General features: G+C 39.1%; 1 protein-coding gene across 1 annotated transcript in view; it reads right to left on the bottom strand.

Moving 5' to 3' along the window:
• LOC109933409 (glutamate receptor ionotropic, kainate 1) overlaps positions 1-24696 on the bottom strand; it is a 289847-nt gene that overhangs the window by 83816 nt on the left and 181335 nt on the right. Inside the window, exons 4-6 of the mRNA XM_048602822.1 lie at positions 20690-20871; positions 18598-18651; positions 3541-3714 (exon numbers count right to left, since the gene is read on the bottom strand). Coding sequence (XP_048458779.1) covers positions 3541-3714; positions 18598-18651; positions 20690-20871 — 410 coding nt within the window. The remainder of the gene's footprint in view (positions 1-3540; positions 3715-18597; positions 18652-20689; positions 20872-24696) is intronic.

Here is a 24696-nt window from a genome sequence, read left to right as displayed (position 1 = left end):
ACCCCCTTCCCCTCCCCCTTTTCTGATGAAGGGTCTAGGCCCGAAACATCAGCCTCTCTGCTCCTATGATGCCAAATCTGGAGTCTTTTTTTGACTAGACAGAAAGTACATGGACACAACTCAATCATGAAAACCTGGAACCCAGCAAGGGTTATTGCAAAAAAAAACAGATCGAAACCAATAAGCAGATGAGAAAGAACAGGGTCTCTGTTCAACCTGTGTCACAGCTGATATTGCAGAAAAAGCTTATCAGCAATACTAGCAGCATCACTGACAAATGGGATATCCGTAATATCAAGTGTAACACGTACTGCAATAAGAGCAACACACACACCACTTCAGCAACACACGCGCACACACACAAATTTCAGTGTGCTGACTCACGACATACAAAATTATTGTATCCACAAAATGGACGCCCAGCATCCTACTACTAACTGTATACCATAAACAACATGTTGTTTAAAAATGAATCTATAAAAAAATCTGAAGACATTCCAAATTATAAATTTCATAATAAAAGTTGATTACAAATTTTCTTCAGTTTAGACAGTATGTGTAAAGAAATTAGTAAGTTATGTTGTACAAAAATGCATTTTTTGAGAAAAGAACAATGTTATATTGTTACGTTACTCCAAATAATTCAGAAACTATATTGTTATGCACGTGGATATATAGATATTCAGAATGCCACATCATCTACTATTATACTAGTCAGTGTATAAGAGCAATACTCTTGTCATTTGACCACACATGGAGAGATCCAAAAAATAAATATATTCATGAAAGCTCCAGTTTCTGTATCGAGTGTTTTTCAAGTTTCTGAGAACCACAAGACAAAAGATACCTCATCTTAGATCTACCTTTTTCTTCTTTCCTTTTCCGCACTACCAGCCTCTCCCCAACTCAATTCTGAAACCTACTCGCTCTACTAAAAATCGAAAGAGCTGCGGATGCTGTAAATCAGGAACAAAAACGGAAGTTGCTAGAAAAGCTCAGCAGGTCTGACAGCATCTGTGAAGAAAAAAATCATAGTTAACTTTTCTGAGGAAGGGTCACCAGACCCGAAACGTTAACTCTGATATTTTTCTTCGCAGATGCTGCCAGACTTGTTGAGCTTTTCCAGCAAATTCTATTTTTGTTCCTACTCCCTCTTCTGCCTTTCGATTTGCGGGATATCCATTGTCTCTAACATTTTCCAATTCTGACAACAGGTGATCAGGCTGAAACATTGATCTGAGGGCTGTTTTGGCCATATCTGAGTAATGTCAGGGAAACAGGGCTACATTTTTAAACCTTGTAAAGTTTTTGTCACCACACAGGGAACTGCAGGCATTCCTCTCCCAGATTCAGTGAGTGGTTAGAAATTCTGTACAGCTGAAGTGGTGCCACCCTGTGAGCTAAATCTACCCTCAGTCGCCAAATTGAGGAAACAATCCATTTTCCAGCATTACTTGCATTGACTATAAATAAATGAAACTAAAAATCTTCCATCAACTACATGGTTTGTAAATGTTAAGTCTCCATCAAGGCTGACAGATAAATTACTTGGACTTACAATGCTCCTTATTTAGGTCTTTTCTTTCGTAGAACTGAAGATATGTTCTTGGAGTCCAACCAAAATGATTGTTTGTCCAGTCCCATTGTGGCTTGTGTAGTGACACAGTAAGAAAGTTGGTAGCACAGAAATCGGTTCTCTTTCCTCTACAATATTTGAATCTCTGCCCATGTGTACTCAAAATGATTTTTATTATTTCCTTTCATGAACTCAAGCTTCTTTATAAAATGCGATGTGTTGTTACTGCGCCAAAATCTGCAATTCTGAGCACCTAGCTACAGTTATTAATTGTAAAGTGTTTTGTGGACTGCAAATGCCAGCAGTTTCCTAATGCTCATTAGTGTGATTATTGACAACAGTGGAGAATAAGCATCCAACGCAATGGCTTCACTGCTGCTAAAATGGTGGCATTAATAAGCAGTAGCTCTGCCAGTTTCTAAGACAGCAAAATCAGTACCTTGTTCTGAGGAGCAAAAAAAAGACTGATACTCCAATTGAGCCTTTACAAATATCGTTACTCTGTTTGCCTAGTTACCATTGATGAAAATCTATTACATCAATCCTTTTCTTTGCTCCCTGTTCCTTTTCCTGTTTTTTTTTGTCTCTCTGCCTTGTCGATGCTTTTGATGATGATTTTGCCATGCATTTTGTTATAACAATAGGATACTTGATCTTCCATGAATTGTTGCTTTCCTTTTAGTTATCAATTAGTTACTTGGATGGATGCTGCACTAAGTACTTTTCAGTTTGTGGATTTTATTTAAAGACAAAGATTGGTCTTTCCAGCTGTGTTTGAATTTGATACTTGCCCTGGTACACAGACATTATTTCATACACATTTGTACAGTATCCATCCACAGTGCTATTTTAACATTAAGATTCAGGTTTAATGCGACTACTGGATCTTTTGTCTCTAAAAGCATCAATGGAAGAATTCATTCACAGTACTAGCATCATGAAGAATAAAAAAAAAACAATTTTCACTTCCCTCTCCAAACTGTTTACCCAGCGGAAAATAAAATGCTTTCACATTTTCAGTTGTTGATATCCTCTTGTGCAATTAAGCACACAAAGTCTTCCCTGTTGTAGATTTTTCACTTTTAAGTAGGTTGGTATTTAATATACTACCAACAATTAGCAATATTCAGAAAATACACTAAAAATTATAAAATAATATTTTAATGTTAGTGGGGCCATTGATAAAATGATAATTTTTTTTGTCTCAGACACCTGAACCTAAAAAAAAATGAGTTAAAAATGGCAATTTTTATGCACAGGCTCTGCAAAATTAAAACACTTTAACTGAATTGAAAATGCATGACTTGAAAAGGATGACTTACTATAATTTTAATGAACTAACATCCTGCCATTCAACTTGTAAAGAAGTATCATTCCATTATTGGTCTTAATTTACCGAACACATCAGATTGTGGAACCCCTCAGAACCCCATTGCTGCATGTACTATTTTCCATGTGCATCTTGCAGCGAATGCAAACAGACTATTCGTTACTTTGTTCTTTCATTGGCACCATCTGGACTAAGACTACCAGAACTAATTTCATTTGTGACCAGCTGTAAAGGTGTATAATTTCAATTGGTAGCTTGTTTTGCCTTTCATTTATCAAACAAAATAGCTTAATGAGGCATGTCTGTCTGAATCACAAAATCATAAGTGACCCATTCACTTCTTTTGCTGACTTGCCCTACTTAACCATTGAAAATGAATATGACATGAGGTGTTTCAGCAGGAATATCATGCAGAGACCAGAAAATGCTTGTTGAATAGTAATGATCTTCAATTTGACAAATTAGGAATCACACGAGCATCAACATTTGAAATGCCGATTGCAATTTGCAGTAATCTGTACTTTATGGAGAAAATGAAAATTATTAATTTAACGTTTTCCTAAACACACTTCACATTATTTCATTGACAACTATAGAGACTTAAGATTTTTCAGGAGATGTAAAGGGCACTTACTGTAATCATCCCACCCAGGATTCCTGAATCTGGTTTTGGTGGTGCTTGAAGTTGTTCCATAGCCCATTTCTCAGTAATGGATGCAACACGTGGGTTATCCATATTTAGAAGGCGAAACCCTGTCATGTTGACACCACTGTACCGATAAGGTTCCAGGTTCAATGCAAACAGATCCTGTAGAGATAGACCATAAGATAAGAATTTTAATTAACAATTACATTCTACTTGATGAGAGACACATTTAAGATAAAATTGTGAGTGGGTGCCTCCCCATCTGACTGTGATTGGTTGGTAGCTCCCTGCTGGCAAGCTCCTTGATCCTAGGAAAATGTTGGCTTGTGAAATGCTTGGGTGGCATAAGATGTGGTGGATGTTCTCAAAAAAGAGTCAATGTCTGGGTCTCACCCGCTCCACAAGATTTTGCCTAGTATGACACTGGGCCACATAAGGAACTACTTAATCAGATAACTGAATCATTGGTCAAAAGTATCTCTAAGGAATAATTCAAACAGGAAAATCAAGACAGAAAGGAAGAGATGTGTAGGGAAGAAATTCTGGAGATGAGAATCTAAGCAATTCAAGAAACTGTCACCAACAATGGAGCAATTAAAATTGGGATGCACAAAAAGCCAGAGTTAGGTAAGTGCAAATATCTTGGAGGATTGTGGTCTTAGGGGAGATTGCAGAGATAGGAAGGTGTGAAATCCCGACAGGATTTGAAGAGGAGGATGCAAATTTTATAAACAAGGCAATACTTAAGTAAAAGCCAATGCAAGTCAGCAAACCAATGCTAATAGTTGAATAGGACATGATGTGAGGATACCTCAAACTTACAGAGAATGGAACACAGAAGGACAGTCAGGAATGCATCAGCATTGCCAAGTCTAGAGGTAAGAAAGGCCATGATGAAGACTTCAATAGCACATGAACTGAGATGTGACAGGTGATGGTAGGGAGGTGAAAATAAGTGATCTGGGTGATGACATTAGTTTCAATTTTGCATCTCTGAGGCAAATGAGTTGAATTTCCAATTTGCTGACACTTCTAGTAGTGTGTACAGTTCTGGTCATTACATTGCAGGTAGGGTGTGATCTGATGTGAGAGTATACAGCATGATTTACCAGAATGTTGAGGAATGAAAAACTTCAGCTATGAAGAAAGATCAGAGAGGTTAGAGTAATTTACTTTGGAATATTGAAGGCTAAAGTATTCTCTAATTAGAGAACCAGACAGTGTCGACTGTAAGGCTATTCAAATAAAGATGGCAGGCAGGATCTTGAAAGTGAGGCCATTAGGAGATCTTCAGAGTGGAGTGGTTTTCTGCTTTAGCAGTTAAGGGACAGAGAGAGTGCCTCCATGTTATGCTGCCCTCTCAGCAAATTTAGCATTTGAAATTAAAATTGGCAACAGTTGGCAGATCTCTTTGCCTGGAGGCCCTTTCAATGATGTTGCCAGGCTTCCAGATGCCAGCTGAAAAATTCCAGTTAGTCTCTGATAATTGACCTTTAAATTATTTTAACGAGTTACCTGCCACTTCTGAGTGAGCACAGCACAATTCTTGTACTAAATATGATATTCTCTTTCCTTCATTTCAATTATCTCTTTATGTAAAGATGGCATTTTCTATGGGGTTGCGATCTGTCCAAGTTATCAAAGATGGGTCAAATGGGTCAATGGCCAGTCATGCTAAGTTATTGTTACAACTTGCAACTTGTATAACCTGGCAGTAAAAGGATGGAACTGGAGCTGGCATTTATATACACATGATCTTTTATTTTGAGATGAATATTAGGTATCTAATCCAACAACCACGGCTTGTTCCTATATAGGCTGTTTTGATAAGAAACTGCATCAGCTGCCACAGTAGGCTGTATATACTGATACGACTGGTGAGAGGGGTGATCAGTTCCCTACTTTTAACCACCTCTTGGTCAACTGCAACTAAGCATGTAATTACCACACTTCAAGTAAGCTTAGTTAACCAGATGAAAAATGAAGGGAGGCCAACTCCAAGGTTTTCTTGCGTGAAAGAGTGAAGTTTTATACCTATCAAGTCTGAGCAAAATGAGAAAATGTGACTTCAAGCATGCAGAACACTGGTAATAAGCTTTTCAAAAAAAAGGGTAGGGAGAAGGCTATCTATCCAGATAAGAAGGTGGAGTCAGTTATAGCTTCCAATTTTTAGAGTTTTAAGATGCAAGAAAGAAACTGGAGTCCCGACTGTTCAGCTTTTCTCCTGTTTCTTCAGGAGTGGTGAAGGTTGCAGGTAATCTTGATTTTTTGATGAATGATCGCTTTTTCCAAGTTGCTTTTTCATGGAGTATTGACGTTTCAAGTTGAGCAAGAGACAAGTGAAGTGAATGTCTTCAGTTCTTGCTTCAATTCATTCTTTCTCATCTGCTGTTCAGAAACAGCTGTTATTTTGGTCCACTTGTATATTCCTAAGACTGCTTATTATTTTTCCAAGCTGAATACTCCATGGACAACCTTCTATATCAGTGTGTAACTTCCAGAAAGGTATGAATCAAACCAAGACAGACAAGTTTGCGTTTCAGTGCCCTTTTATAACAATGTTAATTTCATTTCAGACTGATCCTTGTTTATTGATGAATTTTAGTTCAACCTGGTCAGGTGATCACAGAAGATATTTTAATTCAGTATTTGTCTTTTTTAAAGCTTTTTTTTTGTTCCAGGTATTAAAATAACATGATTTGAAGGTGAATATTAATAGTCCAATCATTACCATTACCACGACACTACCTGAACATGATAAATGGACAAAAGTAACATTTCTCCTTTTTGTTTATTTTGAGTATAAATATGATTAATAGATATGAAATATTAATACAAAAACTTTGACAATGCACACATTCAATCTCTTCATCTTAACCTTTTGTAGATTGGCATTCAGACATGTTCACTAAACCTTGCCACATCTTCAAGTTTTAACTCTTCCCTGCCCAGTTCCATATGCTGGGTTCAGAATTTTTTTTTAGGAGTTTCATGGGTGGTGATCCGAGTTTGTTGCCTTTAGGTTGTCTAGTCTTGTTTCTTACACCTCACTCTCATTTAACTTTACATTAACCCAAGCTGATTGATCAAGATCTGAATTCTGATTCAGATTAGTTCTGATCTTAGGATCCACCAGTGAGTAGTTCTGTGGTTACCTTACTGGTATGTTTTTGGTGGGCTCTACTAGTGCTTAAGAAAGTGAAAAAGCAGGTATTGTCGTCTCTCGTGTTGGCACATTATGATCCTAAGCGACATGTAGTGTTGACATGCAATGCCTCCCCATACGGTACTGGAGTAGTGTTGGCTCACTGGTGGCCCAGAGAGGAACACCCGATAGCATATACTTCCCGAACTTTGGCAGATGCTGAACGAAAACGTGCCCAGATACAGAAAGAAGGTTTGACAGTCATTTTTGGTGTGAGAAAGTTCCACTAATACCTTTTACAGACATAAATTTGTAATAGTAAAGGACAACAAATCCTGCTAGGGCTACCTAAAGAGGATAGGGCCATTCTGCCCATAGCTTTAGGTCGAATTCAATGGTGGGCTCTTATTCTAAGGGAATACAATTACAACTTGAAACACCACCTGGGAGGCCAAGTGGCAAATGTGGATGCCTTGAGCTGACTCCCACTGGCAGATTCACCACTGGTGGTGCCTCCCCTCGAAGAGTCTGTTCTGGTTTTAAGCTTTCCAGTCACTGCTGACAATATCTGACAGTGGACATAAAAGAATTCGGTCCTGGCAAAACTAAAGTGGCTCATGGTGATGGCTGGGGAAGCAAAAGGGCCATCATAACCAGAATTGAAACCTTTCTGGACCTGGTGAGACCAGATCAACACAGAGGATGCCATATTATTATGGGGAGCAAGAGTGATTGTCCTGAGCAAAGCCCAATGCCAGATACTGGCGAAACTCCACCAGAATCATCCAGGGGTTTCCAAAATGAAGATGTTGGTGAGACGTTTATATATGGTCACCAGGATTGGATGCCAACAAAGCCACATTGGTGGGGAAGTGCCCAGACTACCAACAAGGAAAAAATTACTGTCAGCAGATCCCCCAGATGTTGTGGGAATGGCCTGGTAAACCCTGGACTCAGTTACACACTGACAATACCAGTCCTTTTATGGGGTCTGTGTTTTTAGTCATTGTGGACACCCATTCAAAGTGGTTGGAAGTACATAGGAGTTCATTTGTCAATCACGGGGACGACAATTGAAAAGTTGCAAGCATCTTTTGCAACATACAGACTCTAGAGGTGTTGGTCACAGACAACAGGCTATCATTTACCAGTGGGGAGTTGCAGTATTTTCTGAAGTGGAATGTCATTCGGCATGTAGGTACGGCTCCATATCATCCATCATTCAATATTCTGGCAGAAAGAGCAGTCCAAATGTTAAAGGCAGACTTAAGGAAACCGCCTACAGCTTCACTTGATACCAAACTGTCCTGGTTCTTTTTTTGGATTATCGAACCACCCCTCACACAATTAGAGAGATAGCTCCAACAGAGTTGCTAATGGGGAGAAGGCTCCACACTAGGTTAAATATGATCTTCCAGGACCTGGGGGCGGGGGGTGCGGGACAGCAGTGAAATGGCATCAGGAACGCCTAGCCTCAAAGAAATCTCCAAGAAAGGGATGGGCACAGCGGATGTCGCAGCCTTGACACCATTACTGCCTGAAGAAGGTGAGGTGTTTTGGCCAAGACACTCTGAACGCAAGAGGCAGGCTACAGTCGAGTACTCGCCACCAGTATCCAAGGCAGAGTCAGAAGAGCCGGTGAAAACGCCCCGGGAGAAGCTACAGGAAAAAAGAATGGGCCTACATCCCGGGACTTAGACAGGGAGGGATGTAGTGATTGGAACAATGTCAACCGGGTGGATCTCATAGAATAAGTACCCTAATTGGGGCTGTTAACCTGATCCAATCAGGGAGCCCGGCTGACAGATATAAACATGCGTGTAAGAGGTTCTGCTCACTCCAAAAGATGGCTGTGCTAGCTGGATCTATGTCATGTGTTATGCACATGTAAATAAAGGGTGACTTGGTGACGGGATACCGACCTTCATGGAGCAATTCAGGGAGAGCTGAGGTTATCTATACAGATAGGGAGATACAGCAGTTGCTGCTTAAATTTTGAATAAGATGCTGAGACAGGAGCCCCAATGACTTAGCTGGTGTCCTGTTTCTTTAGGACTGGCTGAATAGGATGGACCAAAGGGCTAAAAGTTAATGATGATATTCGACAGCTGCATGAGAAAATAGATTGTACAGGATGGGAAAATAGGCTGGGAAAGTTTAGAATAATACTTAACAAGCTGCATGACCTTGAATGAGTCCTGTGAACATTCCTTTATGAGCTGAATATGACACCTTCACTTGTTTTCCCATCCCTTGTTGTCTGTACCAGCCAGCAGTTTTGTCTATTGTACCTGCTGTTTTCTGTACTGGTTGTTTGTGATATTGCTGGACTTCACCTCGGCTCGGAATCGTGAACAGTGCCAGGAATGAACCACAGCCTCCAGCCCAGCCATCGATTGAGGGGTCCCCGATGGACAGAAGAACATGAGGCTTGTTGCTTTTTCTCGAAAGGCGTGAGACTTGCTGCTTTTTTTAAATCTCTTTTCTTTTCTATTTATTATTACCACTATAATAATTTATGATTGCCATTATACTTATTTATTATTACTTAATAAACGTTCATATTTATGTTGCTGTTGTTGAGCTTTCTTTCAATTATATTTACCCGAATCTGAAAAGTACCATTTGGATACACGCTGTGATCCAACTTGCAAATAACCTTCATTTTTTGGTGTTTGGTCATGTTTCCAAGTTGCTTTTCTATGAGGCACTGACTTTTTAGATTGAGAGAGATTGACGGGGAGAGAGAATGTCTTCTCATTCTTGCTTCAATTCATTTTTCCTTGTCTCTGCTGTGGTGCTCAGAAACACTGTTGATAGGTCCACTATAAATTCCTGGGACTGCTTATTATTTTTCCAAGCTGAATACTCTGCAAATAATCTTTCAGAGAAACATAGGGTCATGAATAGGCCATTCAGCCCCTTGAACCTGTTCCACCATTCAATGAGATCATGGCTGATCTGTGGCCTAAATCCACATACCTATCTTTGGCTCATATCTGAACAAAATTTCAAATCTGTGAAGGATAATTTTAACAATTGATCCTACATCCACTGCCATTTGTAGAAGAAAGTTCCATAACATCTGTCATCCTTTGAGTGTGTAGAAATGCTTTGTAACATCTCTCCTGAATATTATGGCCCTAAGTCATAGACTATGCCCCTAGCTCTAGATCCCTACCCAGTGGAAATAGTTTATCTTTGTCCATCCTGTCTTTTTCTGTTATTATCTTCAATCAGATCATCCTTTCTCTTTTAAATGCGAGAGAAACAGGCCTAATTTGTATAATCTCTCCTGATTATTTAACCCCTGAAGTTCAGGTATCATTCTTGTAACCCTACATTTACACTCTTTCCAAGGCCAATATCTTTCCTAAAGTGTGGTGTCCAGATCTGCTCAGTACTCCAAGAGAGGTTTAACCAAGGTTTTGTATTACTGCAGCAGAACTCCTGCATCTTTGTACTCCTGTCCTCCAGTTATAAAGGCCAGCATTCCATTAGCTTTCCTGACTATTTTCTGCACCTGTTTGTGATATTTTAAAGATCTATGCACCTGAAACCCCAACTTTCATTGGACATGCATTGTATTTTACTTCATATCATCTAAAAAGCACCATGATTTTTTTTTAAGGTCCCAAATGGATAAACTCACCACTTCCTTCCATTGAACTCCATCTGCTACAGTTTTGCCCATTCACTTAGAATACAATTGCAAAGAGATATTGATGGATTATCCTCTACTGCCTAGCTTTGTGTCATCACCAAATTTGGATATATGACTTACCATGCCATTATCCACATTGTTAATAAATATTGTGAGTAATTGAGGTCCTAACATCTCAATAATGAGTGTCCCTGCAGGAGACTTATAGTTACATTCTGCCAATTTGATTACATACCCAGTATCCCTACTTTCTATCACCTGCACTCAATCAAATTCCCAGCCATGTTAGTGATTTGCCCTCCATTCCATGGGCTTCTATCTTAGTTAAGAGTCTCCTATTTGGGACTTTATCACATGCCTTCTCGAAGTCTAATTAAACAACATCCATAGACATTTCTCCTGTCCACTACCTTAGTCTCCATGTAAAGCTTCCACAAAGATGCAAATCAGCTGGGAGATACAGTTCTGAGTTTTTGTGCTCTTTTATGACAACATTAATGTTGGCTCAGACTGATCTTTGCTCATTGATGGTCTCATGAGTGTGGTTAAACAGGGTCAAGTGATCATAACTATTTTGGGATAGCATTTATCCTCCTTAAATTCATTTTTAGTCAATGAAATATCTCAAGCATTAAAGTCAAATGATAGAAGCTGAATATTGACAGTCTATGTTTACCATTATCATATCAATAAACAAACCATGTGCACAGAGGTGAATCCCCAGTTAATGCCTAAATCCTAAATGTAATTATGTACTCAATTAATATGCAGTTAGCATTTACCATATCAAATGCCATGATCCAATCCATCAGAAATTTAAGCCTAAGTTGTACATTGTTGGGGGCAGTGTTTATTAGAGATGATGTAGTAATTTTGGTGATAAACAAAGTATAGTTTCTAACTTTCCTCTTTATACTATTATAAAGTACCAGGGCTGAAATCCCTTGTGACTCCTGTCAATTTCCTACAATATGTCTAATTAGGGACCACTGTTAGGCCAGGCATCAATTCTGAGACATGAATTGCCCTGGACCAGACCAATGCCCTCAAAATATATTAAAAGGATAGCTTAGACCTCAATGTTTTCTTATTTTAAAGGCAAGTGTAAGACATTGCTTTCCAGTTGCAATTTGATTGGTAAAACTATTCAATTTTAAGCAAACACACTTTATTTTTACATGCCATTTAAAATAGATAAAATTAGAAGAGAAGAATTGGATTAACGGTATCTCTACCAAAATGCTCAACAAAATAATAGATAGATTAATTATTACTAATTAACTGTTCATCCCATAAACACTTATTTGGCGAAGGTAAATTGGGTATGACAGATTGTCTCACATGGAATTCTAGCAGCAGGAAGAGAACTCAGCTGTAACTGTGAGGAATAAGAACTTCCACATCCAGCATCAAGACCCGAGCAACTGCTGAAAGCAAAAATCCTGGTTATGTAGGAGCTTGACCCCACCCATTCAGACTAGTTCCATTGTCCCAACTTCTTTAAAAAAAACAAGCTGCTTTATTTGGCTTTCAGCAGATTGCTCATCACCTTCTGTCTCAACCTTTCTTCATGAAAAAAAACCTCTTCAGTCATTCAGTGATGATGCTATGGATTTGTCTTGCCAGAATTCTGTTGGAAACCTGTTCATCTCAGGCCAGAGAGATGGCTTTAAAATGGAGCCAAAGAATAAGGTGCCATATACCAGGAGTTGTCATTTGGACTGAGATACTGCCCTTCAGTTTGGAGGGTCTAATCAAAAAATAAATCTGAACTTACAAAAAAGTAAAGTTCATTTCATTTAAACTTTTTTTAAAGATTATTCCCCTATAACGGAGAGTCAAGCTGCACATGAGTGAGCAAAAGCCTCAATTTCTGCATTGTCAAAGGAGCACTGCAGCTGTCGTGAATGTGAGGCAGCTGGCTACTGGAGGTGTACCTGAAATGGTAATAGTGCTGTAATGGTGCTTAGGCAAATTAGGTAATCTTTCACCTCAGCAGATTTGGGGCTGTCGGACACTATGAAGTGTCTTGCAAGTGTATCTGCTGGAATTATTATCTGAAGAAGTTGTACACTATCTATTATTAGTGCTTATTAGTGATAGGCAGCATGGCTTTGTGGAGGGAAGGTCATGTCTTACCAACTTGATAGAATTCTTTGAGGAAGTGACAAAGTTGATAGATGAGGGAAGGGCTGTAGATGTCATATATATGGACTTCAGTAAGACAGTTGATAAGGTTCCCCTTGGTAGGCTGATGGAGAAAGTGAAGTCGCATGGGGTCCAGGGTGAACTAGCTAGATGGATAGAGAACTGGCTGGGCAACAGGAGACAGAGTTGTAGCGGAAGGGAGTTTCTCAAAATGGAGAACAGTGACCAGTGGTGTTCCGCAGGAATCCATGTTGGGACAACTGTCATTTGCGATATACATAAATGATGGTATGATTAGCAAGTTTGTAGATGACACTAAGATTGGTGGAGTAGCAGATAGTGACGGGGACTGTCGGAGAATGCAGCAGAATATAGATAGATTGGAGAGTTGGGCGGAGAAATGGCAGATGGAGTTCAATCCAGGCAAATGCGAGGTGATGCATTTTGGAAGATCCAATTCAAGAGCGAACTATATGGTAAATGGAAAAGCCCCGGGGAAAATTGATACACAGAGAGATCTGGGTGTTCAGGTCCATTGCACCCTGAAGGTGGCAACGCAGGTCGATAGAGTGGTCAAGAAGGCATACGGCATGCTTTCATTCATCAGACGGGGTATTGAGTACAAGAGCTGGCAGGTCATGTTACAGTTGTATAGGACTTTGGTTCGACCACATTTGGAATACTGCCTACAGTTCTGGTCGCCACATTACCAAAAGGATGTGGATGCTTTGGAGAGGGTGCAGAGGAGGTTCACCAGGATGTTGCCCGGTATGGAGGGTGCTAGCTATGAAGAGAGGTTGAGTAGATTAGGATTATTTACATTTGAAAGACGGAGGTTGAGGGGGGACCTGATTGAGGTCTGCAAAATCATGAGAGGTATAGACAGGGTGGATAGCAAGAAGCTTTTTCCCAGAGTGGGGGACTCAATTACTAGGGGTCACGATTTCAAGGTGAGAGGGGAAAAGTTTAAGGGAGATATGCGTGGAAAGTTCTTTACGCAGAGGGTGGTGGGTGCCTGGAACGCGTTGCCAGCGGAGGTGGTAGAAGCGGGCACAATAGCGTCATTTAAGATGTATCTGGACAGATACATGAATGGGCAAGGAGCAGAGGGATACAGATCCTTGGAAAATAGACGACAGGTTTAGATAGAGGATCTGGATCGGCACAGGCTTGGAGGGCTAAAGGGCCTGTTCCTGTGCTGTAATTTTCTTTGTTCTTTGTTCTTTTGTTCTATTATGGTGAGGATGACCTTAATAGTGCAAAATGCATTCAGTGCTTAATTGAGAGAATCTGAGGAAAGGTACGGTTTATGGAAAACTTTCTTCCTCTGTTTTGGAAAAAGAGAGTTGATTTATGTTAAAATAAGTGCCAAGTGGATTTTCTTTTCCCTATCAGTTCATCAGCATCCAGCAAGCTTAGGTTAGTAACAGGATCAACAGAAAAATTAAGTTAATATTCTCTATTCTGACTTAACATAATATTTTAGCAAACCTAAAATTGAGTTCCAGATATAATAGTGATTGGTTTCTGTGCTTAATAGTTCATAACTTGCTGTCTATTGAAGTCAGTGGGTTCAAAAGTACAAGCATCAGCTCATTATTTCTTTGCTTCACTCCAGTCATTCTCGTGACCTTTTAGTTGTGAGGCTGTCAACCAAGTGACAAATTCTGAACAGTTTTTGAGCCATAGACTCACATATATACAAGGAAACCACTCAAACTAGCTTCATTTCCAATGCTTCCAGCTGGTTGTAACAGGAAACCTTTGATCCATTATTTTGAGCTGGGATCAAACGTAGAATGCAGAACCAGAAGGGCAATGAGTCAAAACCACACCACTGAATTCTCCACATTATTATAACTTGCTAAGCTTCTCTTTCTGGATCACAGAATGCAGAAATATGATCTTCATGCCCATTAATGTTTTGAGACAATAATAAATATTTCTATACATCAACTTAAGTATTCATTTTCTTTCATTCTTAAAAATGAACATCAAACAAAATGTAAAACACCCTTCTAAATGGGCTAATACTGCTTGGTATTATTCGTGAAAAATTCCAAGTGACTGTCAAGAGCTTCAATAAGCTCTCTAGCAGTATAAAAATATGAATGGCATTCAAGAACCACTGTGCAATTTGCATATGTTTTGATGGCACTGCAGTTTATTTATTTATGTCTTTTTAGAGCTTGGGCTAAGGTTCTAAGTGATTTATTACTGAAGGAGATTGAGCCCATGCTGACGATTAGAAGGATGTCAACATAACAGTCTAGTAGGTTTAAAAGCAATATATGCAGTAGTAATGTATCAGCGATACACAGCCTGCTGTATTAAGGAAGAATACATCAGCAATACACAACCCCAATGTATGCAGCTGTAATGTATCTGCGATACACTACTCGTTACAATGCAAACCCTGGGCCAATGCATTATCAGATACGTTTTATTGCCCATTGGGAAGCAATCCAAAACGAATATTATTTCAACTTCCTAGTTACATTTTAGATGAACAAAACTAGATCAGATTTTTTACATGATCCTTATAAAGAGATGTGCCCACCTATGTGGCCTCCTCTACATCGAATCATTTAAAGCATTCCTGAATAAATTCGAATTTGTAGGTGGTGGGAGGAGGCTTGTATTTCAGACTCCTCTCCCCATATGAAGAGAAACTTCTTAAGGAAGTTAGAGAAGAGTACAAACACTCATTTGGAGCAGCATCTCAATGACCAACCAGAAGGCTGTGATTATGCTGTGCTGCCCATTCTTCCAGTGTTAACTCATTCTTAATCTGCACAAGTTTTTCTCCCTCTTACACAACTAACGCTTTCTTTTCTTTCATGCAAGCACTAGGAGCAGATGGTATACATAGCCAAAAAGAGGCCAGCCCAGGTGGCAGTAAGGAGGAAGTCACTGAGCTCTCAGAGTTTACTTTTCCCTGCTCCCTTGTGCAGCTCAGAGATTTTGACCTCAGTTGCTGGTCTATTGACATTAGACTCAGGAGCACACAGTCTGTTAAGCACATCACTGACATGTCTCCTCAGCAGGTCAAGGAAGAAATGCCCCAGGACCCTGACACTTAGAGGACTGCTGCATGCCTGGAATCATTTAGCCCCAGAGAGAAGATGATCGCATGGCCTCGGCCATTAATGGCACTGTCATACTGCACAGACGGGAGGCAGGCTTGTCAGAGACACTTGTTAAGCTAGCTCAGCATCAATGGTAAAGAGAAAGGGGACCTTAACCTCATTTCAGCCACACATTCCTCTTAGGGTGGTGCCAGCATATACCCAGACGGAGGAAGAGCCATACTCAGGCCCTCTTGAATTTTCCTCTCATGACACTGCAGAGGTGCCTGGTCCCTGCACTTCTCACTTTCCTGTGATTCCAAAGCTTGTAAAAGTTCCAGGATGAACCTGCATCTGGGCAGGACACTCAATAGATCTGGGTCCTCTCGGTCTAAACCCCTGCAGGTATGACCACTCAAATCTTCCAGCCAGCAGGGCTAACAACAAAGCAGGAGACCTCCATCCCAGCTACTGAAAGCTGGACCACATTTAGACTTAGTGTGAAATGTGAGACTTAGTTGAATGAGCTCAATTCTAACAAGGAGGACTGGTATAATGTGGATTAAGGCTTAACCAAAAATCTTCACTATGTAGCCCAAAATGATATTCAGCAGACCTCCAAGATCTGGCATCAATGATCAGATGTAGTATATTCAAATGCACATTGCACAATCAAAGTGTTCATTCTACCCAGGGAAGTAGAATTCTGGCAGTAATAGTTTAAATCTAAAATGAGGTGTGATGCTGTTTTACTGTATCATGTATTGAAGATGAGAGAGGGAGCAAGTTACGTTTAGGCATGGGAAAATTTCTAGTAGCTCAGACACATGACAAAAGAGTATTCTGTTCATTATCCTGGGTATGTTACTGAAAGCTGCCTTGATATAAAGGCTAGCATATGTGCTATGGAAGGAATAGGGAATTAGAATCTACCTACTGGACTGTTTCACAATATCAAGTATGTAAAAGATCGAAAGACATAAGATTTCATTATAATGAACACATCTACATCTTTCAAGGATTATAAGAACCCACTGAGCCTCTTGCCATTGCAAACTGCAAAATTAATAATGATGGGAAAAGTCTTGTCAGCATTGTAGCGATGAAGCCATAAATTAGCTATGTTGAGTTTATTAATTCCAGCATAATTGATGTTTAAATGGACTTGGCAACATTTTATCAAGGCTCATATGCATGTATAGTATGTTCTGAAATCTCATTCAAATCCTGAAGTGCAGCAGAAGCTGCAGGCTGCTTGATTCTGCTGACAAGTGATGTGCTACTAAATTCAGTAACAATGACTTTTTCTGAAAATGGGATTCGATGCTCTGCTTGCAATGCAAGTGATTGCAGAACACAGGTACTGCAGGAATGGACTACTGTCGGAATAACGGTACTTCACCACTGTGAGGGTGCAAAGGTGCAACCTTACTGCCCCAGACACAGCCATTGAGAATCAGTGTGTCTAAGCAAAACGGTCCTCTCATCAGTCTAAATGGGAATGTGGAATTCGAAGCACATACAGATAATCCGGATTTTATTGGGTGGGCAGAGCAGGCTGCAGGAGTTGACTGGCTTACTCATGCTCCTCATTTGTATGTTTGTAAGATATACAGATACAATCGGACATTCATACTGCACAATCAACGGTCAAAACATGGTCTTCCAATTTCATACAGCAGTATCCAGGCAAGAGATTGCGGCATAAAATATCGACTGTTTGCAATCACAGATATATCAAGAAAATGAAATGGAGAGAACAATTTAATTATGTTCACTTTTGACCAGTAGCATAATTTGACAATAAAAAGTAAAGGACCATTGCTCTCACCACCCAAAGTTCAAGACAGCTTGTTACATAATTCGAAAGGTGTTTGGAACTATCCTGTTGCATTTACGTATACAGCCATATCCAAAATACCACAACACTCATTGCAGTCCATGTACCAAAGTAACGAGAAAAGTACCATTCCATAAGACGTACTGAGATCTGATTATATTCAGTGTCATCTGAATTTGTGTCTAAGGTTTGTGATCATTAAAGATTGTTGGGGAACAAAAGACATAAACAGAGAGATTTTGGAGGAATATCATTAGGAGTTCCAGACGTTTGAGACAAAAATGGCTAGTGCAATCTGTTGATATATCAGAATTCAAAGGTGTTAACAACTTTTAATATAGCTCCATGAATCATGTCGACTACTCCATTAACCCACTAATTCGTGGTTACAATACTAACTGCAGATTTCCATGTACTAGCCAGCCCCTATTCAAACTCATTCGGGGGTTCGCTACCGTATCAGGTTACAACCACTTCAATTTGCGGTTACACCCCATTTGAAAGTGCATTCATGCATAACGCGCGATGTAAACAATCCCATTTAAACAAAGTTGTTGCAGAGGTAGTAGGAACTGCCGATGCTGGAGAATCTGAGACAACAAGGTGTAGAGCTGGATGAACACAGCAGGCCAAGCAGCATCAGAGGAGCAGGAAAGCTGACGTTTCGGGTCTAGACCCTTCTTCAGAAAATCACATTTCTGTCTTTGTCTACTGCTTAACACTCAAATGTTAGAATGTTAATGTATGCTTGAATTTTGAATAAAATGGCTGCTTTTGAGCTATGATTTTGGGGATTCTATTTCGCCTTACACTGTGCTGCTGTGAATGTGCAATAAAGAGGCTATTTTCGCCACTCACTGATCCTGGTCATCTGGTTCTTTGAACGCTATCTCACACTGTTAATATTTATTGCTTTTAAACTCTGTACAGAAACTGTGTAGAGCAGGACTTCACCAGCACCTTCATCCATCAGGCCTTGGTCCAATGTGATCTGAAATAATTGTGATGCAACTCCTTACATAGATGTTCTGTAACTTTTGTTACAGTATTGGTTCAGTTAACACTTGAAAAGTTTAGTAACTGTTGCTCCCAACACCAACTCCATATTGGCACATCAGCAACAAACAATCAAATCAGAGCCATAGTCTCTGAAAAAAAGCTTTTGTTTTTAGTGCCTTACCAGCGTAGTGAAAAAATAATGGTAATACTCAGTCATCATTCCCATTGAGAGGATCTGCAAAAGGAACAAACAGGTGTTAAACAAATAAAGAAATTGCCCTTACATAGCACCCTTTACACCTTAAATTTTTCTAAAATATTTCACAAGTTTGAGTTTTTTTGAATTTTAGTCACTGATTTTATGGAAGAAAAGGCAGCATGCAATTTAAACATTGCAAAATTCCACAATCAGCTACAAATAACCAATTGATTTATTTTGATGATATTGATCTTGCGATAAATGCTGGCCCAGACTTTCAAAGAACTTGCTTACTCTTCCTTATATAATGAGGAATGAGATATTTTCATATGATAGACTAGAACAGGGTCTAGGTTTAAGGTATCATTGCACAACACAGTTGGGGTTTTACTGTGTACTGGAGATGTCAGCAGGCTGGATTGTTCATTTAATATGATTCTAGAACTGGATGGGGTAACAGTGAGGCACACTAATGGGAAGCAGCAAGCAGGTTAAAGTTGCTGGGTGCCCTGCAGCACTGAGGAAGGTGCTGCAAACAGCACAGAGTATATTGGGAAAAATATGACTGGCACAATGACCACATATTTGTAAACAGAGGTAGATCAAGTGAGTAGTGACAGATTCAGGGATGATGGTGCAGGAATAAAATTTAGCCAATGTAGTGAGATGAAAATAAATCTGGGGGTGTGATCAGTGGCAACATTTCTTTGAATAATTACCCTTGCATTTGGATTCTTTGCTAACCTACTTACTAGTTTATGCCACTATAATAGTTGCACTGAGGCTTAGAAACTGCTTCATATTCATATTTTGCAACTGCAGGAAAACTTAACCATTTTGACAGTAATTTTCAATGTACTTTAATCAACCATGTTTTTAAAGTCAAAGCACTATGGCATTTGGAAATTCAAATCACTGTGCCACTTACAAACATAATGGTACCATATCCAAATATTGACATTCATAATTGATTCTTCGATGGACACAGGCTGACATGAATTTCAAAATAGAATGAAACAATCCATTCATTATTTTAAATATATCACAGAAACATTGGTCAGACATTGTGCATCATGGAATAATTATTTAAAAATAATGTTTAAAATAGCTCAAAATAAATACAGAAAACACTATGATATTGCCATGATTCACATAAACATCCTGGAATTATGATGCAAACAATTGTCACTGCCTGTGACTCTAAAGGTTTCCCCAGAACTTTCAGTTTTTACTCCCGATATGCAACATCTGCATTATCTTGCTTTTACTCTAAAGAAACCATCGTTCTGAATGATTACACCTCATTCCAGGTCACATCAGATGACATAGTCAATTTGTTGTATATACCTAGATGTGACAGATGCAGCGCTTATCAGAGCCAACAATTTTATCACATTGAAGATAGTACAGCACAAAGACTGGGCTCATGGCTTTGCCAGAACTACAGGTTTTCTTCACCCAGGCCTGAGCTTCCCATATAGAAGCCTTGTACACTCCAACTCATGATGCTGGATTGTACAGGAAGAGCTTTCATTTTCTAAATATTTGAACCTTATCATTATATTCAGCAAATCATATATGTCTCTCATATCGTGACAATTTTATTACATCATTATCCTTCAATAGACATAACTTTCCCTTCTTCTTTTTCTGGACCATTGGCTGAGAAAGTCTCGCCCGTCATCTGAGTCAAGGTGACCTCAGGTTAAACTGACCAGCAGTCATCTCTCTCTAATGAGAGAGCACTTATAGTTCTCTGGGTCAATAGAGACTTACACTTCATTCAACTGTTTCAACAATCTGTGTTATAAAGTGGCCCAATCCACTGAGCCCCCCATGGGTGAAACTATGGAGGCAGAGTAGTTTTAAGAACAGAAAGGAACAGAGGATGATGATAAAAGAGCCAAGGACACTTGTCCTATTGATTACATAACGTTCTTCAATGCAGCTCTTTCAGGAATGCTTCAGCTAAACTATTCTTTTACAATCTGTTAAAGCACTGCAGTTTGATCATAGAATGGAAAGCATCCAGGCATCCTACAGCAAGCAAATGAATATAGGAGATTTCAATTACCTGTTTCAATATTTGGGCAGCAGTAGCATATGTACAGTCAAATATCACAAAGAACTCCTTCCCCCTTTTCATCTGCTTCAGAAGAGGTTTAGCATCTCTATTGCCTGATGGCAACTGACGAATTTTAACTTTAATATTATATCTGGAGGGGGCTTTCATTAATTCTTGTAAACGTATGAGACCTGGTGGATAAAAAACACAACATTTAACTAAAATTGTATAATGATAAGTCCCTAAAAATACAGTTTAATTTACTAATTGGCCACCTAAGTCTCGAGATTTTTCAAACTTTTTCAAAAAAATTTGATTAAATGTAATCTGTTCTGTGGATCTGAGTTAATTGCCCTTATCTACCTGTTAGGTAGAGTTCCTTTGAGACCTAAGACATTACATTATATGGTAATTTCCTGACCTACTTCAGATGGAAAGCCTTGTACACCAATGTTGCATATTGAAAACCTCTATGTATGCTGTACATGATTCATTGATCATTTCATTCCACTGGTTAAATTTTAATATATGCTACCAGGGACCAAGGCTCCCACAGAAACTTGATTTTTAAAAAATGTTATAACTATACAGGTAAGCTCATCTTCTTTGTAGATTACATTAGTCCTAAAATAGGACTGAAATCTAATCAATTTCTTTTGAAATCACTCATGTATCTGAGTGTATTTTGACCTTTCATCCTGCTATTGCTAAGATACCAAAATATGCTCTGTGAACAAGGAACTTGTAGTCTTTTTATGAACAAGGTGAAAATAGGAGTGTTTCACAATCGCATGTTAACTAGCAAGAAGCCCCTTCTCTTGAGCAAATGTATGTTGGAGATGGGGTCTCAAGCCTAGTTCTTCAGACAATGAGTCCTACAAACATGTGAAGAGCCAGAGGTAACAACTGAAATATAAGATCCTGAGCGGGCTTGACCGGGTGGATGTGGAAAGGATGTTGTCTCTTGGGGGAGAAACTAGAACAAGGAGTCGTGATTTAAAAATAAAGGGTTCACTTGCTTAAGACAGAGGAAAAACAAATCTCTTAGAGGGTTGTGAACCTTTGGAATCAGGCAGCTGATGCAAAATCTTTAAATATTTTTAAGGCAGAGGTGGATAAATCCTTGATTATTACAGGGATGAAAAGTTATTGGGGGTCTGCAGGAATGTAGAGTTGTGGTTAAAATCAGATCAGCCATGATCTTATTGAACGGCAGGGCAAGCTTAAAGGGCTGAATGGTCTACTCTTGTTCTTTGTTTGTATGACTCCCTGGTGGGAATTCAGTGTTTTGGCATTGCGTTTCAAATAAGTTATTGAGGGATTATTGCCCAATTTCCTTCAGGTGCTCCAGTTTCTTCCCGCGGTCCAAAGATCTGCAGGTTAGTTGGATTGGCCATGTTAAATGTGGGGTTACAATGATAGGGTGGGATGTTGGGTCTAGGACTGGGTGGGATGCTCTTTGGAGGGTTGGTGCAGACTCGATGGGCCAAATGGCCTCTTTCTGTACTGTAGGGATTCTATGATTTTATGGTCGGTTCTCAAAAGGACTTTCATACAATACTCAAAATTAGATTTTGAAATTTTGTTGTATATTATTTTTAAGGCACTGGTTAATGGTATTTTTGTGTCAATTATTTTAATTAAGTCACTAATAACCTGATTATTATTAAATGGATTTAGTTTGCAATTTCATTTAAGTAACCTTATGAAAATTCTTGTACATAAGACCACTGAAGTGCTGGCCTGAATCAACCTCAGCATTTTATCTTGTATCTTATTTCCAAAAAGGGAAAAAAAGAGCATCAATGTTGTTTGATTACTAAACAAAATAATGCAGATTGGTTTTTACCATGGAACTGGAGGTCTTTAAAAGCTATATTCTGAACGACTTTACCTGCAAATATACCACATTCAGCGACAACTTCCATTGGCGAAGTTTGAATAATCTGTTTGTAATTTTCTAGGGATGGCCCAATCATTAGATTCTCACGTGGGAAGAGTGTACGTGGACCCACTGAGGTGCATATTGTCACCATTCCCAGATAGCTGACAACTGTGCAGAATCTCAAAATTGGAAAAGACTGGAGTCTTGTTCTGATCCTTGTATGGAGGTACTAATCCTTAAGAGCTATGTAGAAGACCCAACTTTCTAAAACCATGACTTTCATAGCAGTGGATAGAGCTAACATTTTTTAATATTTTCATTTTCAGTAGCCTTAATAGGCCCAAGATGACCCAAAATGACCCAAAATTTCATTCACTTTTAGAAAATCAAAAAAAACAGGAAAGGGGCTTTACTGATCTGAAGAATCACTGGCTATGGCAGTGCCGGCATAGTTTAACACTACATATTAATTTCAATAGAACCTTACTGGATATAACTGAATCACACTTCACACTTTTCAGGGGAACCTTGAAAATTAAAGCATCCCTTAATTTGTTTCTTCAGGATGCCTACCCATCAGCAGCAGATATGTCTGTATGGTGTGTAAATGGTGACTGGCACAAGAAAATCCACTGGTTTAGCATAACTATATTACTACAGAATTATCTAATTATCACATTGGGAAAATTCTGCAGCCAATTCACTCATGTGGAGGCAAGCACTGAAATCTGGTTCAGTATGTTTCCAAGGATCATCTATCGATGCACTTGCATGTCCAGAGGTTGGTAAAATTGCAGATGTTCCCCCAGGCACCAACAATGAAAGTATGAATTGCCAATTTCGTCGACATTTATGCTACTTCAGGATCACGCTCTTCAATCACGAAAGGACCCACAAAAGACATTGAAAGTACTTATAGTTTGGACATACTTGAACAATTGTGAATCACTATTGTTAGTATCATACTGAAGCTTCTTACTTTGTGTAATCTGCACTGTTATTTTGTGAAAATCTTTCTACTTCCATGTGCTAATTCGCAAATAATATCAAAGCTGTTTCAGACCTTATCCTCCATCCATGCATGCTGAAGATCATTAATTTGAACAATATTAAAAAAGGTCAAATTATTCTTCAGCACTTATTCATCAAATGTAATTACTGATGTATCACAAAATAAAGAACCTTGAAATACAAGTTAATTGCTCCTTGCGCAACTGTGCGTGCATTCAGAGACATGTACACAAATCAGCAGTTGTTTAAGTCATGTGAATTTATTATGCAGGATGAATTTATCCAGAACTTGGAGAAATGCAAGTTAATTAAGACCAATCAGCATGGATTTGTAAAAGACAGACCATATGTGACCAGTGACACCACTACCTGCAAATTCCCCTCCAAGTCATTCACCATCCTGATTTGGAAATATGTCACTGTTCTTTCACTGTCACTGGGTCAAAATCCCTGGAATTGCCTCCCTAAGGGCTTTATGGTCAACCTACAGCATGTGGACTATAGCAGCTCAAGAAGGCTACTCACCACCCCCTTCTCAAGGGCAATTAGGGATGGGCAAGAAATGCTGGCCAGCCAGCGAGACCCACGTCGCATGAGTGAATAAAAAACAAGTGAAAACTCATATTAAATTATGCTGTACTTACTCATTTTATAATGTACTATGAGTGAATGGTTGGAGCCAAATGAATTTCTTTCACTCATACCAATTGCAACTCGGAGAATACAGAAATGAAAATAGCAGGCAAATAGTTAATTTAAGAAAATCCTGGAATGACTTTGACATGTTACAAGAAAGCAGCAGTTAAATGTTGGAAAGGTCTTCCACATTCTATTAAGAAATGTTGAAGAAAGAAAGCTGTCTCAGTAATATTTGTTTTAGCTTTGAGTTACTTCCATAAACTGTAAGGAGGATATTGTAGAAATTTGAAAAACATAGGCCAGTTGATGACACAGGCAGACAGTTGACAGGTTAAGTTCAACTTAGAAAAATGTGAGGTGATTCATTTTGGTAGGAAGAAAATGAAGAGATGATTTGAAATGAAAATTATAATTCTACTGTGCAACCAGGAGCAGTCGGGCTGGCAAAAGAAACAAAAGCAATATGAGAAGGTGCAGGGCT

Source organism: Rhincodon typus, chromosome 11 (assembly GCF_021869965.1).
Source record: "Rhincodon typus isolate 14 chromosome 11, sRhiTyp1.1, whole genome shotgun sequence".
Taxonomy (NCBI): domain Eukaryota; kingdom Metazoa; phylum Chordata; class Chondrichthyes; order Orectolobiformes; family Rhincodontidae; genus Rhincodon; species Rhincodon typus.
This window is presented reverse-complemented; position numbering and strand designations above follow the sequence as displayed.